The sequence below is a fragment of the Primulina huaijiensis genome, chromosome 9 (assembly GCF_012295235.1).
Source record: "Primulina huaijiensis isolate GDHJ02 chromosome 9, ASM1229523v2, whole genome shotgun sequence".
Taxonomy (NCBI): Eukaryota; Viridiplantae; Streptophyta; class Magnoliopsida; order Lamiales; family Gesneriaceae; genus Primulina; species Primulina huaijiensis.
In genome coordinates, this window is record NC_133314.1 from 2198934 (window position 1) to 2215090 (window position 16157).

At 33.6% G+C, this 16157-nt stretch overlaps 2 protein-coding genes across 2 annotated transcripts; one reads left to right on the plus strand and one right to left on the minus strand.

Annotated features, from left to right (window-relative positions):
- Positions 1 to 367: 367 nt before the first annotated feature.
- On the minus strand, positions 368 to 5150 carry LOC140984047 (phosphatidylinositol/phosphatidylcholine transfer protein SFH3-like). The gene is made up of 14 exons (XM_073451209.1): positions 5003 to 5150; positions 4431 to 4536; positions 3797 to 4058; positions 3511 to 3610; positions 3120 to 3386; positions 2834 to 2911; positions 2609 to 2710; positions 2461 to 2510; positions 2244 to 2343; positions 2035 to 2130; positions 1856 to 1954; positions 1361 to 1475; positions 871 to 1268; positions 368 to 651 (listed from the first exon to the last, which is right to left on the minus strand). Exons 2-14 carry the CDS (start codon positions 4474 to 4476, stop codon positions 565 to 567), a joined length of 1800 nt encoding a protein of 599 aa, XP_073307310.1. The 5' UTR covers positions 4477 to 4536; positions 5003 to 5150; the 3' UTR covers positions 368 to 564.
- A 1752-nt stretch (positions 5151 to 6902) lies between these two features.
- LOC140984908 (small ribosomal subunit protein eS25) lies at positions 6903 to 8246 on the plus strand. Its single transcript, XM_073452597.1, has 4 exons — positions 6903 to 7031; positions 7133 to 7207; positions 7308 to 7442; positions 7912 to 8246. Exons 1-4 carry the CDS (start codon positions 7029 to 7031, stop codon positions 8023 to 8025), a joined length of 327 nt encoding a protein of 108 aa, XP_073308698.1. The 5' UTR covers positions 6903 to 7028; the 3' UTR covers positions 8026 to 8246.
- The last annotated feature ends 7911 nt before the right edge of the window (positions 8247 to 16157 follow it).

A 16157-nucleotide genomic window follows, 5' to 3' on the forward strand; every position in this document is an offset into this window, starting at 1 on the left:
AGATTTGTTGTAATTATTGCAATTATTTTAAGAATTAAGATAAATCGATTAGAGTATCATCGTCAAATTATGTTCTAAAAGATAAATGTGGTGTGTAACTGATAAAAATCGAGCGTAAATAACACTCACCATATTTTTGGTCATACATATTTATATATTTACGATTTTAGTTATTTATTTTTATCAAATTTCAGTCTTATTATGTAATTTTTCTTCACTAATAAATATTTTTAGACTTAACTGATAATAATTATCTAATCTAAAGAATTAAAATAAATGAAATGATTCTTTGCTCCAAACATTCAAAAGGAAAATAAACAAACATTCCGCAAATTGTTTAGGTACAAGAAGATGCTTGACCTATCAATGAAGGCAAACAAATACACTATAAAACATCACATAGAAACTAGCACAAATACCATACTTTATAATTTACAAATTAAATGCTTCATTTATAGTTAAAAAAAACAGTGCACACAAATGTTTGGCGATCTTTTGAAGCTAAAATGCCATCTATGGAAGACCAAGACGCTACCAAGTTACAGTTTCATTAGTTTTCTGCACTTAGAAAGCAAAGAACTTTTTCTTCTTCTTCTTTTTGTCGAGGTACGCAAGGAGCTCTTCTTGCCTAGAGAGAGCGTCATCAAGAGCCTGCAAAGTTTAGACCAGTGAAAATGTGTAGAGAACGCGTCCCAAATATACGCGTATTGCGATGAGTTTGAGGAAAAAGATGTGATGCATGTAAATAAATGCTCTTTACCAGATGTGCAACACAGATCAAATGCTTTGATGCACTAGTGGCAGGGGTGAGGGGCGAATGGTGTAGCATAGAGCAGCCTAAATCGGAGATGATAAGAAAAGTAGTGATACCTTTTTGGCTGCAGAAAGCTCTTGCTCTAATGCATCAACGCGATTCAATGCGTTGTTCAGCATCTCCTCCTTTTCTGGTGGCATAGCTACAGGCTTTCTGCTGAGGACAATCACCTTATCCTCGAGTTCGTTCATGCGCTTCATCATGTTGAAGTAATCGGCGCTGGAAATGGCAGCTTCAGACAATTCATAGGCATTTGCATGACCTTTAACCATCACATCAACGCCATACATGGAACTCGAATAGAGGGTTGCATCTGTGAGCTTCTTAGGCATGTTTCGTGTCATACGAACCATGGTTACGACGCCCATAACCAGAGTCATCACTCCAGTGAAGATATGGTTACTGAGTTTGTCAGATGGCTTGCAATCATCATGCATTGGGAAATAATCCGTGGCTAAAATTCAGAATACGTAAAGGTCGGAAAATCAGTGAGTTTGTTTTTAAAGTATCACATTCTGGGAGAATGACTGGATGACGACTATGTACCTTTGGCAACAACAAAGTTGTTATCTGTTGCTCCTTTAACCCAAGTTGTAGTAACAGTTTTGTCAACCATAGGCACGTATTCAGTTGCAAATGGACTACGGCAGTTTCTGAGCACCTGAAGGATTATTTTATTAATCAGATAACTTTTAGATATGCATTTTTGTGTGTCAATGCAAGAAACTACATGAGTTTGAGCAGCGCCTGTATCGACATTAGTTCTTTGAAGCAATATCCATTAATGTTGTAACTTTCTTAACGCGACACTCGTGTATTCACCAGATACGATGATTACCATTGTATCATGTGAGACCTACCAGAAATATGGCTTCTGTCACCATAAACCGCAAAACGGTTATTTTGGTTCATCAAAAGCTAGATTCTCTACTGGAACCATGCAGGATCCACATGACCTCATGACGATCAACGACCCAAGTGTATAGCGTCATGTTTGATGTGAATGTAATGCTAACATACTCAGAAGGTTGTCCAACTTACTTCTTCATGAACAGGGGAGAGTTGCATATTTGCAGCGTAGTCCTTAGCACCTCTTGGAGAATCCACCATTGAGGTGAAAGAGTTGTTTTTCTTCACATTCTGTGTTCCATAATGGGTTGTCAGTTTGATGTGTATCAGCCATTACAAACTGAGGACGGGCTATAAGTATTAAAAAGTACCTTGGAAGTAGCATTCTCGTCCTCCGAGATAGTCTTCTCTTCCACAACTGGAATGACGATTTTGTTTGAGCATTTGTGTTCACCATTTCGAACCATCTTGCAATCAAAATAAGCACCGGTTTCGAGTGTTTCGTAATATATATGAAACAAATGCTAGAAATGAATCGGGATTAAAGAGCTTGATACAATTTGAATAAATTAAAAAATACCTTCATGATATCGGCGTCATTCCAGGGACCTTTATCAGATAGCATACATCCACCCTTGTCAGCACAATTGCATGTACCACCCAAGAATTCAGGTAACTCGCTGATACAAGATCAAACGAAAAGATACTGTATCATTAAAATATGTATGAATTTCATCTGCTCGTGAGCTAGTTTCTTGGTAAAAGCCCGAGTTTTTGAATTTTTACGGTAACTGTACCTGGCATCAATGACTTCCAGCAGCTTGCTCTGGTATTTATTGCCTAAAACCTGGCAAAAGGGAGAGCGTAGCGGCTCAAAAGTGGTGAAATTTGAGAAAAAGAATATGTAATGTACTTTGAAGAGGTGAATGTAGCTTATTAGCTTACATGAATCTTGGAAGTGGTCTTTGGGTCAAGGAATGACTTGACAGTGTTCCACAAGAGCCTAAATCCAGATCCCGCATTGATGATGTACATGCGGCATAGAGTCTAATTTTTTAAAAAAACACAAAAAAAAAAAAAAACAAATTAGAATCATATATACCTTTAAGTTAAAAACGAAAGGAACTACGATTTGGTTTTTTAGAAACGAAAAAGAAAAAAACTAAGCACCTCGGGGTAGTTATCCCCATCAATCTTCTGAAGGCACTGGATGAGTTCCCTAGCTGCCTTGTTGAAGTTCTTAAGTCCCTGCACAAAGACTCACTTCTGTCAAATTATGGCCTCACATCTCACTCCATGCGCCAGCACGAACCGAGACGGGGTTTTACATAAAGGCTACTGCGATATCCTAACTATTAAAGAAGATTTTATCCTTTACTATCCAAAATCCGACCGCAACATTCTCTTCATTCCACCCTGAAACATTAAATAATGAAAGACGGCCTTTTCTACGTACCACTCCTTGGACATCCAAAATGGTGGTGCTCTGATCGATATGTTTTTTGGCTGCGATTGAGCAGGCCGGAAACTTGTCAATGAATGTCCTCTCGAATTCTTGAACATGGTATTTGAGATATCGCTCTATTGTGGTGACTTGCAAGAGCTTTGTAGCATCAACTTGACCGAGCCTTTCAATGTAAACTGGTCTGCCTTCCTTGTCGACACCGTGATGCCCTTGTGGATAGTATTTCAGGACCTCGCTTTTTTCCTTGAAATCGAAATCCTACATAAAATTTGAAGGATCTTACGTAAAATTTACATGAAATTTTAAGCTAATTTTGCCAAGAATTTATTTATTTTGCAGGTAAAGATAGAAGTTTCTGTAGAATACTAAGATCATAGAATACCTCCATGATATTGTCAGCACCAAATTCCTTCCTCCATTGAAGCATATCAGACCACATTTGCTTAGTTTTTTCAATATCAAACTTTCTGGCCTTCAAAAACCTACATCATTCCAAATATATAATATATGAAATATGATACATAACTTAAGCGACAAAAACAATGTGATTCATTAGCAGATGTCTCCAAACAATGAGGCTTGGATAAATAAATGATAAAAAAAGATTTGACTTCCACCAAGTTATAGCTTTCCTTATTGAGATAGGTGCTTGTTTCTACAAAAGTTACCTCAACAGCATTTGATAGTCGTCGTGTTTTGAAGGGAGCAATTCTTCGAGGATAAGCACCTGACGCAAGGCATCAACAGCTGCCACTTCCTCCGCATCTCGTTCATCCTCAAACACAACAGACATAACTCTGCTGTTACGCCTGCCCTTCTTAGTCAGAGAGTTCCTGAATTTGTTTGAGGCATTGATTGCCTTCTTCTTGAGATATCCAAGCCTTGTTTTCCTCTCGTCCTCTGTGTTTTCAAAATCAATTTTCTCGAGACCTGCCAAAGATTTTTTTCACCAGTAAAAGTTCTGTATTCCTGGGATGGACCCGATGAACTTGATTTTAATAACACCAAATTTAGTTTTTCTTTCCATTGACCCCTTTTGGGTCCGTCTGCCCTCTCTGCAGGATTCCAAGAACCATTCTAGGCCTTCTTTTTCAAATGATTATGGTAATCCTCATCATCAAGATAAATATTCTAGATTTTCTTGAGATTCAGCGATCAAGGTTAATACAATTCAAACCAATCTAGACCATTAGAAATTGTATACAAGGCTAAAAATCAAGAATGAAGTTAAACCAAGCTTACGTTTGGACACGAGATTGAAGAGAGAATGAAAACTAAACTGCAGAGCACAAAAAGACTTACTCGGCCTGAGGGGGCGTTCAAGAGGTCCAGACATTGTGTCACTCATGATTACAATTCACAAGTTTGATGACTTCGGACGAGCTACAAACTTGCAGGTTGCCTACACCTTTTGCAACAATCTGGTCAGATAAAACATTGGTGGTTATAGAAGAATCAGAAGAAATAAATGGCTAATAATCTAGAGATTGTTTCATAATGGTGGTGATTCTATACATTATATGGTTTTCTGCCATTTTCATGGAAACTCACGGTCGAATTTCATCAAAAAGAAAACATCGAACTTTCTGGACTTTTAATTTTGATCCCATAAACATGCACATATTCATTTTGATTCAAGTAGCACAATCTTCCACAAACCAAGTAAACGCACGATCTTAGCAATTCCATAAAAACATACACCATTCCCAACTGCTTAAATCAAGAAACAACTCAAGAGAAATAACAAGAAAGATGAAATATTTACGCGAAACAGGAGCAGAACTTTGATAATTTAGAGTAAGAAAATTGAGCGAGAGAAACACACAGAGGAAAAAGAGAGAACAAACACAAGGAGAGCTTTCTTGTTTTATTACCAGTGTACAAAAATGCCGGGGTTCGAGAAAGAATAAAGGGCAGAGTTTTAAATTATCGAACACCAAAAAATTCCTCAAAAAAGAAATCAATGGCTGCCCATTATTCTTTCTTCAAAACAGCATTGCACCATTGAATATATTCTAGAATTATGGGATAATCACCAAAGGAACAAATCTACATATTTCTTGAAAATTATACTTTGACCAGCTTTTGTGCGTAATGCAAGCCACTCCCTTTAAATTCCAAGTGCTCCCCATTTAACTAGCGTCGCTTTCTGTTGTAGTTTCTCATCATTGAAAATCTATTATATAATGTGCAAAATTACCGTAAATTGTAAATTGCAATTTCGGTTTTTAATTTTGTCAATTTACGATTTTGTTGGTTTATTGTCAATTTACGGTTTTGATAGTTTGTCCAAATTCTTGTTATCTTTGTTTTTTATTTTTATAATTTAAATCTTTTTTTTATATATGTTAGTAACCTAACATTTATATGATAATGACATGTGCAATGTTATATCGAAAATTCTAATAAAAATGAGTAAGATTGCCAAAAAAAAATTATTGTATATAAAATTAAAATTGAAATTTGATAATATAGAAAATTAAAATTACAAATAAACAAATATATATTATTTTTAGTATGAGAAAATATTATAAAAGTTATTTCAATTAAAATATGTATTATCTGTTTATATTAGTTTGTCATTATTTAAATTTAATTTATAAAAAAATTTAAAAAATAATCTGTATAGTAAAAAAAGAGTAGGTCTCTTGTGAGACGGTCTCACGAATATTTATCTGTGAGACGGGTCAACCCTACCGATATTCACAATAAAAAGTAAAACTCTTATCATAAAAAGTAATATTTTACATGGATGACTTAAATAAAAGATCTGTCACACAAAATACGACCCGTGAGACCGTCTCACACAAGTTTTTGACATAAAAAAATATTATTTAACAAATTATAATTTGTTAATGCCTGTACCAATAAAGTTAAAAAATATATTATTCTAAAAAGTATAATTTATTATGGACCCACCTTATTTGATTTATTTATATTATATATTATTACATTTGGATTGGATATACAACTCCTTTTTAAATGATGTTTAAATCAGAACTTTAAAACCCCAATTGTTCCATTAGTCAAACATAAAATTACTTAAACTTTTAATTATGAATTATTTCAAAACCTCATTTTAAAAAAATAACACGAATGTCATCGTATAGCTTTCATTATTGAAACCTTTTTTTCGTAAAAAAAAAATTTTATTCAATATGTGTTAATAAATATAATTTAAGTATTCATTTGATGATTTACAAGGTCAATATAACCAATAATTAGTGGTACTCCACTCATATATATATATATATATAAAAGTTAGGTTAAATTTCATTGTCGGACAAGCTCGAAAATAAAAAATCGAGTTTGAGATCGACATCTCCTTTTATACAAAATTTATCATCGTACAAGCATTGCAAATGACGTGATATTAGTTGACTGCACAACTTTGTTTCATACGATCGTTTGAGTCAACTTCTATTAAAAATGTGACTTATAAACCATTCTTATATTTTTTTTATTAATTTATAATCATAATATTATATATCATTCGTTACAACATCTCACAAGTTAAACATGTCTGATATATATATTTTTTAAAAATGCTAGTTTTGATATATTTAAATAAAATTTCAAAATCAACCATTAATTAATTGAAAATAGTGCATTATTTTTTTTCTGGCTAAGCAACGGGGCCTGATTGGCTGGTCGAAGTGAGCTTAGGCCCAACCACGTTATTGAGCAGGGCCTACAACAAATATGCTGTTATTGGGCCGTCGTAGAAACAGGCCGAATTGAACTTAGGCCCGACCAAGTTTACTACGACGCCATTTACATGGAATGGCAAATAAAAACCCTAAACAGATACGCTTCAGAACGCAGATACACATGCAACTACGCCCCCTCGACTAGCTGCCCCCGACTCCCGCCGCTTCCAGCCTACAGATTTCCTTGACGATGGTGGGCCGCCGCCGTCTCTCGCGATTTATGCACACATACACCATAAACAGGCAGTTATCCAGGTTTTTCTGTGGGTTAATTTGTTTTTTTTTTCGTTTCAGGCGCCGAAGAAGGAGAAGGCTCCTCCACCGTCATCCAAACCGGCGAAGACCGGCGGAGGAAAGCAGAAGAAGAAGGTGCATTTTTGTGTGGTTCTGGTTGTGTGTGTTACTGGCGATGTGTGCGTGAAGTAATGTCTGATTTGGTCTAAATGCTGTGGCAAATTGTAATTTGCAGAAGTGGAGCAAGGGAAAGCAAAAGGAAAAGGTGAACAACATGGTGATGTTCGATAAAGCAACCTACGACAAGTTGCTGTCCGAGGCGCCTAAGTACAAGCTCATCACTCCTTCAGTTCTCTCCGATCGTCTCAGAGTAAGCTATACTCTATATAGAGAGATTGGATATTAACTTGCTCGAATGATCTAGGATTTTTCGATTTTTATTATTATTATGCGGGTTGGTATTTTTTAGACTGGGTTGATTTGTGTAATGGCGCCACGTTGGTATTAGGTAGTATTTCGCCCATTGATCTGTCTGATCCCAAAGTTTAGCCAACATGGTGTGGAGATTCTTCAGATAAACCTTAAAATTCTGTGAAATGATTAAAGTTGTTTTTACCAATATTCTTGTGGACTCAGAAATTTTGCTCTTTTGATATGAAATATATCTGATTTTAATCATTTTAACGAACTTTTCTAGCTCTCGTTGGGAAAAATATTGTTCCAAGCTATCATCAGATTCCCCAGTTTACGTCAAATGATATTACTGTTCTTGATATAGTTGGTCTACTGGTCTTAACCTATCCATTTGATATTTGTCTTGATCATCCATATATCCACAGATCAATGGATCACTTGCAAGAAAAGCAATCAAGGAACTGATGGCTCGAGGTTTGATCAGAATGGTGTCGGCTCACTCTAGCCAGCAGATATACACCAGAGCCACAAACACCTAGATATTGTTTCTCTCTCTATCAGAGAGCTTGAATAGGATTTTGCTAGTTTTGGACTATGTTTCTTTTAACTTTACCAATCTTGAATGATATTGAGGTTTAGGGGTTCTATTGTTCCTTGACATTCACTAAACTTGGTTTATATATTCAGCATATTTAATCTGATGGAATGTATTTCGATTTCGGTTCCACAAGCATGGTATCGAGCGTATGTTTTTATTTCACATTGAGATTGTTCAAATGATTGTTTCTCTTTATATGGTTTATAGGTGTTTTCTTTATCAAATAACAGTCATAATTATGATGGCCATTACAACTCAATGGGAAAGATTCGTCATTAAATAATTGTCTCCTAACCAGATCGAACCAGTTTCGAACGCATTGCCATAGGTTTCAAACCTCTTGGTTTACGTCCAAATCTGTTTCCAACAGGTTGTCAAAACGGATATGATACCCTGATCATAGGAATAGTGCAACTGAAACTCGATGAAAATTAAATTCAGTGTTTATTAGCTATGAATTTAAATGAAACTAGTTTTTTATGTGAACAAGAAATGATGTGCTAATGAGTGAACAGTACATGTACCTTCATCTCTATAGACTACAAGTGTGACTTGTTCCCGAGTGTAAAGAAAGCGTCGTTTGAGAAGAGTATGATGTCACAGCTGGAGAATATTTATAAACAGATTTTAGTCGTCCACTTCAAGAACTAATAACTATGAATCTCGCTCGCTGGACGCGAATACATGATTCATCGCTAATTTTCATATTTAAATAAAAATCTTGTGGACTAAAGCAGCAAGAAAATATAGTAGCTGCCGCCTGCCCCTTACAACAGAAAACAGAGAATATCTCAGGATTTTACAGAATTGAGCGAAACAAAATAGCCAAAAACTTGTGTGAAACGGTCTCACGGGTCGTAATCTGTGAGACGGATATCTTATTTGGATCATCTATGAAAAATTATTAATTTTTATGCTAACAGTATTACTTTTTATTGTGAATATCAGTAGGGTTGACCTGTCTCACAGATAAAGATTCGTGAGACCGTCTCACGAGAGACCTACTCAACAAATTATGTTACTCTCAAGAATTATAAAGAAATCAAAGCACATCAATCATCAACATATTTTCGTGAATTTGAATTTAAAGAAACTAATGCACATAACACATACGGTGCACGTACATAGAATATATATTATTTAGAATTAAAATTTATTTTCCTGAATTTGAATTTAATTATAATTTTTGCTTCTATATTAAGATAATGAGATAAAAATAATTTTCTTATGCTGATATGATATAATCATTTAAAAATATAAATACAAATAAATAAATATTTTATTGATATATAATAATTTTAGATAAACAAAGATCGACTAAAATATATTTTTATGATATTTTTTGATTAAATGAAGATGAAGTGTTTTTTTTATAATTTTATAAGGGTATATTTGGTTTTATCAAATAATATACTATAATCCAAAAATAGTTACTCTACTCTAAGCTCCTCATACATTATAATATAGTATAGTATATAGTATATATATCTTATGCTAGTCATGCTACAATATTTATATTTTGTTGGTACTATTTATCACAAAAACCGAATAACAAAAATTTCAGTCCATCAACAAATTATGAGAAGTAGAAACAAATAATATAAATAACTTGCATGGAATATTAACAAAACTAAAATCCAACTCTAAAACTACATATTTAAATATAAAGGTCAAATAAATAAATAAGATGAAATAAAACAGTTGAAAAGACAGATAAACATGATGGAGAAGCACAAAAACTCTTGTGAGACGGTCTCACAGATCAATTTCGTGGGTCGAATATCTTATTTAGGTCATCCAGGAAAAAATATTACTTTTTATGATAAGAGTATTACTTTTTATTGTGAATATCGGTAGTGTTGACTCGTCTCACAGGAAAGGATTCGTGAGATCGTCTCACAAGAGATCTACTCGGGGGACAAGTATTTTAAAAATATTTTTAGAGCTTTATGAGTGAAAAAACTTATAGTATATTTTTGAATACTTTTTTTAAAAATATTTTAATTCTTTTGTAAAAAAAATTATATAAGCATAGTTTTTAAAAAATAATTGAGATGTGTTTTTTTTATTTTTATAATAAAAAAAATAGGAGTTAAATTAAAATTAAAATATTTTTGTAAGATTGTTGAACAAAACCATTTCTTAATTATTTTTAACTGTAAATCATTTTTTAAATAGTTATCAAAACACATTTTCAACTCAAAAAATAATTTTTTTATAGAGTAGTTATCTAAACACATATTTATTTTCAAAACTTTTTATAAAAATATTGTAAAAACAATTTTATAAAAAGATTTTTTTTGTAAATATTTGTCCAAACAGATACGATGATTTTTTAATATGATTAATCAGCTTTTATCGTTTCGCACAAGTTTTCTTCTCAAACTGCAATTATTGAGTATCCGAAGTGTAATGCTAAATGTTGTGAAAAAGTAAAAATTTACGGTAAAAAGTAAAAAATCTCAAACTCTCAAAATTATCACACTACACACTTTATAATATTTTTCTCTCAACTCAATTGTGATTTTCTTCACAAATGAGATATCTATTTATAGAAAATCTTTACAAATAATCCAAAAATAAAATCATCATTACCTAAATCATTACACACTAATTTTCAATATTTACCACTCTTATTTTCAACATTCAAATATTCAACATTCAAATATTCAACATACACATTTTAAATATTAATTTTCAACACTCCCCCTTGTGATGATGATCATGATACGATGATGTCTTCATTACGTGTTTTTGTACTGCCTCATTAAAAACCATACTAGGAAAAACCCAATGGGATAAAAACCATAGTAAGGGAAAAAGAGTGCAGTCACGTAAACTCCCCCTCATGTTGATACGAACAATTCTTCACAAATTTCGTAGATTGCGCATCCCAATATTATATATGTGCTTTCTGAATATTGTCGTAGGAAGTGCCTTTGTGAAGAGATCTGATGAGTTTTCACTTGATTGAATGTGACGAACATCAATACATTTATTCTTCTCAAGCTCCTTGGTGAATGCGAAGAACTTAGGAGGAATATGTTTAGTTCTGTCGCTTTTTATGTATCCTTCTTTCATTTGAGCAACACATGCAGCATTATCTTCATATAGTATCACAGGCTTCTCGTCGAATGATAATCCGCATGAGATTTGGATATGTTGGGTCATTGATTTTAACCACACACATTCACGGCTTGCTTCATGTAGTGCAATAATCTCGGCATGATTTGATGAAGTTGTTACGAGCGTTTGTTTCTGTGAACGCCAAGAACTTGCAGTGCCTCCACAAGTAAATACATATCCAGTTTGGGAACATGCCTTGTGTGGATCAGATAAGTATCCAGCATCAGCATAACGAATTATACTTGGATTAGCATCTTTTGAATACAAAAGCCCCAAGTCTGTCGTTCCTCGTAGATAACGGAATATATGTTTAATTCCGTTCCAGTGTCTCTTTGTTGGAGATATGCTAAATCTTGCCAATAAATTTACAGCAAAAGATATATAAGGCCTTGTACAATTTGTAAGATACATAAGGGCACCGATAGCACTTAGATATGGTACTTCTGGACCAAGAATATCTTCATCATCTTCACATGGACGGAATGGATCATTTTCTATGTTTAATGATCTAACAACCATTAAAGTACTTAAAGGATTTGATTTTTCTGGTGAACAAATATTCCACATTCTTTTTGTTCAATTTGTAAACCCAGACAATACTTGGTTTTTTCAAGATCCTTCATTTCAAATTCTTCCTTCAAGTATGACACAACTTCATTAATTTCATTATTCGTTCCAATGATGTTTAAATCATCAACATATACAGCAATAATTACGCATCCGGATGTTGTTTTCTTAATGAAAACACAAGGGCATATTGAATTATTTACATATCCCTTTTTCATCAAATGATCACTTAGCCGATTATACCACATTCGGCCAGATTGCTTTAACCCATATAATGATCTTTGTAATTTAACAGAATAACATTCTCTGGATTTTGAACTTTGTGTTTCAGGCATCTTAAATCCTTCAGGGATTTTCACATATATATATATATATTACTATCAAGTAATCGATATAAGTAAGCTGTAACAACATCCATAAGACGCATTTCTAAATTTTCAGATACTGCCAAGCTAATCAAATACCGAAACGTAATTGCATCCATCACGGGAGAATACGTTTCTTCATAATCAATTCCAGGCCTTTGAGAAAAACCTTGTGCAACAAGTCGAGCTTTATATCTTACTATTTCATTTTTCTCATTTCGCTTTCGAATAAAAACCCATTTGTATCCAACAGGTTTTACACCTTCAGGTGTAAGGACTATAGGTCCAAAAACATTACGTTTATTTAGCGAATCCAATTCAACCTGGATGACATCTTTCCATTTTATCCAATACTGCCGATTTTTACATTCACCAAAAGATTTTGGTTCATGATCTTCATTATCATTTATGATGTCGATTGCCACATTATAAGAAAATATATCATCAATTTCTTCTATATCTTTTCGGTTTCATATTTTTCCAGTGTTAATATAATTAATAGAGATTTCATGATTCTCGTCAGTTTGTGGTTCTGACAGAACATTTTCATCATCATATGTTTCTTCAGAAACAACATTCTCTATTTTGTGATCATCATGTGTTTATTCAGGAACATCATTCTCTATTTCGTGATCATTGTGTTTCTCTATGAAATTTTTTTTTCGAGGATTTTTATCCTTGGAACCGACTGGCCTTCCACGCTTCAGGCGTTTTACGGCATCATGACTTTGTTCATTTTGTTTCTTTGGAATTTCAATTCGAGCAGGAGCATTCACATCATGTATATATGATTTAGTTACCCTTTTTGCATCTGTAAATGCATCTGGTATTTGATTTGCTATTCTTTGCAAGTGCACAATTTGCTGTACATCTTTTTCACATTGTTGTGTTCTTGGATCCAGATGTAACAATTATGATACATACCATGTAATTTCCTTTTCGGTATGTTTTTTGTCTCCTCCTAACATTGGGAAGATTTCCTCATTAAAATGACAATCAGCAAAACGTGCTGTGAACACGTCGTCTGTCTGAGGTTCAAGATATCGAATGATTGATGGACTATCATAACCGATATAAATTCCAATCTTTCTTTGAGGTCCCATTTTCTTTCGTTGCGGTGGTGCAATAGGTACATACACCATACATCCAAAAATTCTCAAATGAGAAATGTCTGATTCTTTACCAAATGCAAGCTGCAATGGGGAGTATTTATGATATGCACTTGGTCTGATGCGAATTAATGAAGTAGCATGTAAAATTGCATGTCCCCATATAGAAATAGGGAGCATTGTTTTCATAATCATTGGTCTAGCAATCATTTGCAGACGTTTAATCAATGATTCAGCCAATCCATTCTGTGTATGTATATGAGCAACAGGATGCTCAACAATGATTCCCATAGACATACAATAATCATTGAAGTCTGGGAAGTAAATTCACCAGCATTATCAAGTCTAATTTTCTTGATTGTATAATCGGGAAATTGATTCCTCAATTTTATTATTTGAGCAAGTAATATTGCAAATGCAACAGTTCGAGTTGACAATAGACATACATGTGACCATCTGCTGGAGGCATCAATCAATACCATAAAGTATCTAAACGGTCCACATGGTGGATGGATTGGTCCACAAATATCACCCTGAATACGTTCAAGAAACATTGGTGATTCAGTTTGGATTTTGGCTGGTGATGTTCTTATAATAAGTTTTCCAAGAGAACATGCTTTACATTGAAACTTATTATTCTGAAAGATCTTCTGGTCTTTCAACGGAAGACCATGTGTATTTTCTATAATTCTTCGCATCATTGTTGAACCAGGATGTCCTAATCGATCATGCCAATTGGTTAATATTGAACAATTATCAACTACCATGTTTGATTCAATGGGACGTATATTTGTATAATGCAATCCAGTATGGAGCATTGGTAGTTTTTCAATCACATATTTCTTTCCTGATTTATATGTGGTAAGACACATATATTTCTCATTCTCTTCATTCATTGTTTGAGTATCATACCCATGTGAATATATATCATTAAAACTCAACAAATCTCTTTCGATTGTGGTGAATATAAAGCATCATTGATCAAAAATTTTGTACCATTAGGTAACAAAAATTGTGCTTTACCACATCCTTTAATCAAGTCTACAGGACCTGATATTGTATTCACCATTGTTTTTGTTGGTTTTAGTTCCAAGAAATATCTTTTATCTCAAAGGATAGTGTGCGTTGTACCACTATCAGGTATGCAAACTTCAGCTTGGTTCATAGCATTTTTCATATTTGAACTTCAAAAAAATATGCATTGAAATAAATTAATGACAATAAAATACAATACAATATAACACACTATAAAACATTATCATACGTGTACATGGAAAAATAAAACATTTTACATATTTATTCCACCAGCAAATTGATCATTGTCTGAGAAATCAATCAGAAAATCTCCAGCATCAAAATGAGTTGAATTATTCAAAGGTTCATTGTGTTCAGTAAAATTGATCTCCTTTTCTTTCCCCTTTAATGATTCTTTATAAAGTTTACAAATGTACTCAGGGGCTCGACAAATACGGGACCAATGTCCTGGAGTACCACATCTGAAACAAGAACTTTCAAATCTTTTTGAGTGATTCTCATTAACACTCATATTCTCATGATGCCTTTTCGATGGATGGTTTGGGACGCTTTTTGAGATGAGTTATAGAAATAACTATCTCGATTATTTTCAAAACCACGGCAACGTCCACGACCACAACCACTTCCACGTCCCCGTCCACGTCCACGTCCACGACCTCGACCTCGATTTTGTCCTCGACCAAAATCTTGTCTATAACTTTGATTTTGGTTTCCAGGTTTAAATTCATTTTTGCTTACAGCATTTACTTCTGGAAATGCTGTTGGTCCAGTGGGTCGGGACTGATGATTTCTCATTAATAGCTCGTTGTTCTTTTCCGCCACAAGAAGACAGGCGATGAGTTCAGAATATCTCGCAAATCCACGCACTCTATATTGTTGCTGTAAAGTTATATTTGTTGCGTGAAATGTGGAAAATGTTTTTTCAAGCATTTCTGATTCTGTAACTTCATGTCCACAAAATTTTAGCTGTGAGATTATTCGATACATCGCTGAATTGTAATCATTGACTTTCTTAAAATCTTGGAATCTCAACGTATTCCATTCATCCCGGGCGGTCGGAAGTATAACTTCCCTTATATGTTCGAATCTTTCTTTTAATCCCTTCCACAAAACCCTGTGATCTTTTTCAATCAGATATTCACATTTTAATCCGTCGTCGAGATGTCGACGCAAAAATATCATGGTTCTTGTCTTTTCCTGTGATGTGCATATGCCATTTTCTTTTATGGTCTCATTTAGACCTAATGACTCAATATGCATTTCTACATCGAGAGTCCATGGCATATAATTTTTCCCCGTAATATCAAGAGCAATGAATTCGAGCTTTGCCAAGTTTGACATGGTGGTACTAAAAAAAATTACGATGCATTTTATTAGTTAATGAATATTACAATACAAAGTAATGGATAAACAACAAATACAAGCATTCGTAAAAATAAAGAAAACACACGAGGAGGATATTCTCCGATAAGTACAAGATTCGTGAGTATTATAACCAAAATAATTAAAAATAACTTTGTGAAAGCCATCTTCTTTTTTCTTCAAAAATTTGATGAAGAATAATTTTAGAGAAGAAGAGAAAGTTGGAGTGATTGAATGTGTTTGTGAGATCATATTTATAGGGCAAAAACTAGCCGTTTTGTTACCGTTTATGACCGTTGGTGTACAAGAAAATAAATGTATGTATTTGTATAATTTTATGGTAATAATATGGTGTATATAATATTAGTAATGTTTTAAATAATTATGTATATCATATCACAATATTATAATGAGGTGTCATAAGATATTTTGTTTAAAAACTTTATAGACTTTTATACTCGTCGTATCCCTTACCGGGAGTGTCGGATTTCGTCTTAACATCTTCCCAA

What these genes read in the sequence shown, in the direction of transcription:
- LOC140984047 (XM_073451209.1), bottom strand. Translation starts at nt 4,476, where the DNA reads ATGAGTGACACAATGTCTGGACCTCTTGAACGCCCCCTCAGGCCGA. An exon ending in GACTATCAAATGCTGTTGAG is followed by an intron (nt 3,611 to 3,796) that starts GTAACTTTTGTA and finishes GGAATGATGTAG; the next exon opens with GTTTTTGAAGGCCAGAAAGT. An exon ending in ACGAGAATGCTACTTCCAAG is followed by an intron (nt 1,955 to 2,034) that starts GTACTTTTTAAT and finishes TATGGAACACAG; the next exon opens with AATGTGAAGAAAAACAACTC.
- LOC140984908 (XM_073452597.1), top strand. An exon ending in GAGGAAAGCAGAAGAAGAAG is followed by an intron (nt 7,208 to 7,307) that starts GTGCATTTTTGT and finishes TGTAATTTGCAG; the next exon opens with AAGTGGAGCAAGGGAAAGCA. An exon ending in TTCTCTCCGATCGTCTCAGA is followed by an intron (nt 7,443 to 7,911) that starts GTAAGCTATACT and finishes ATATATCCACAG; the next exon opens with ATCAATGGATCACTTGCAAG.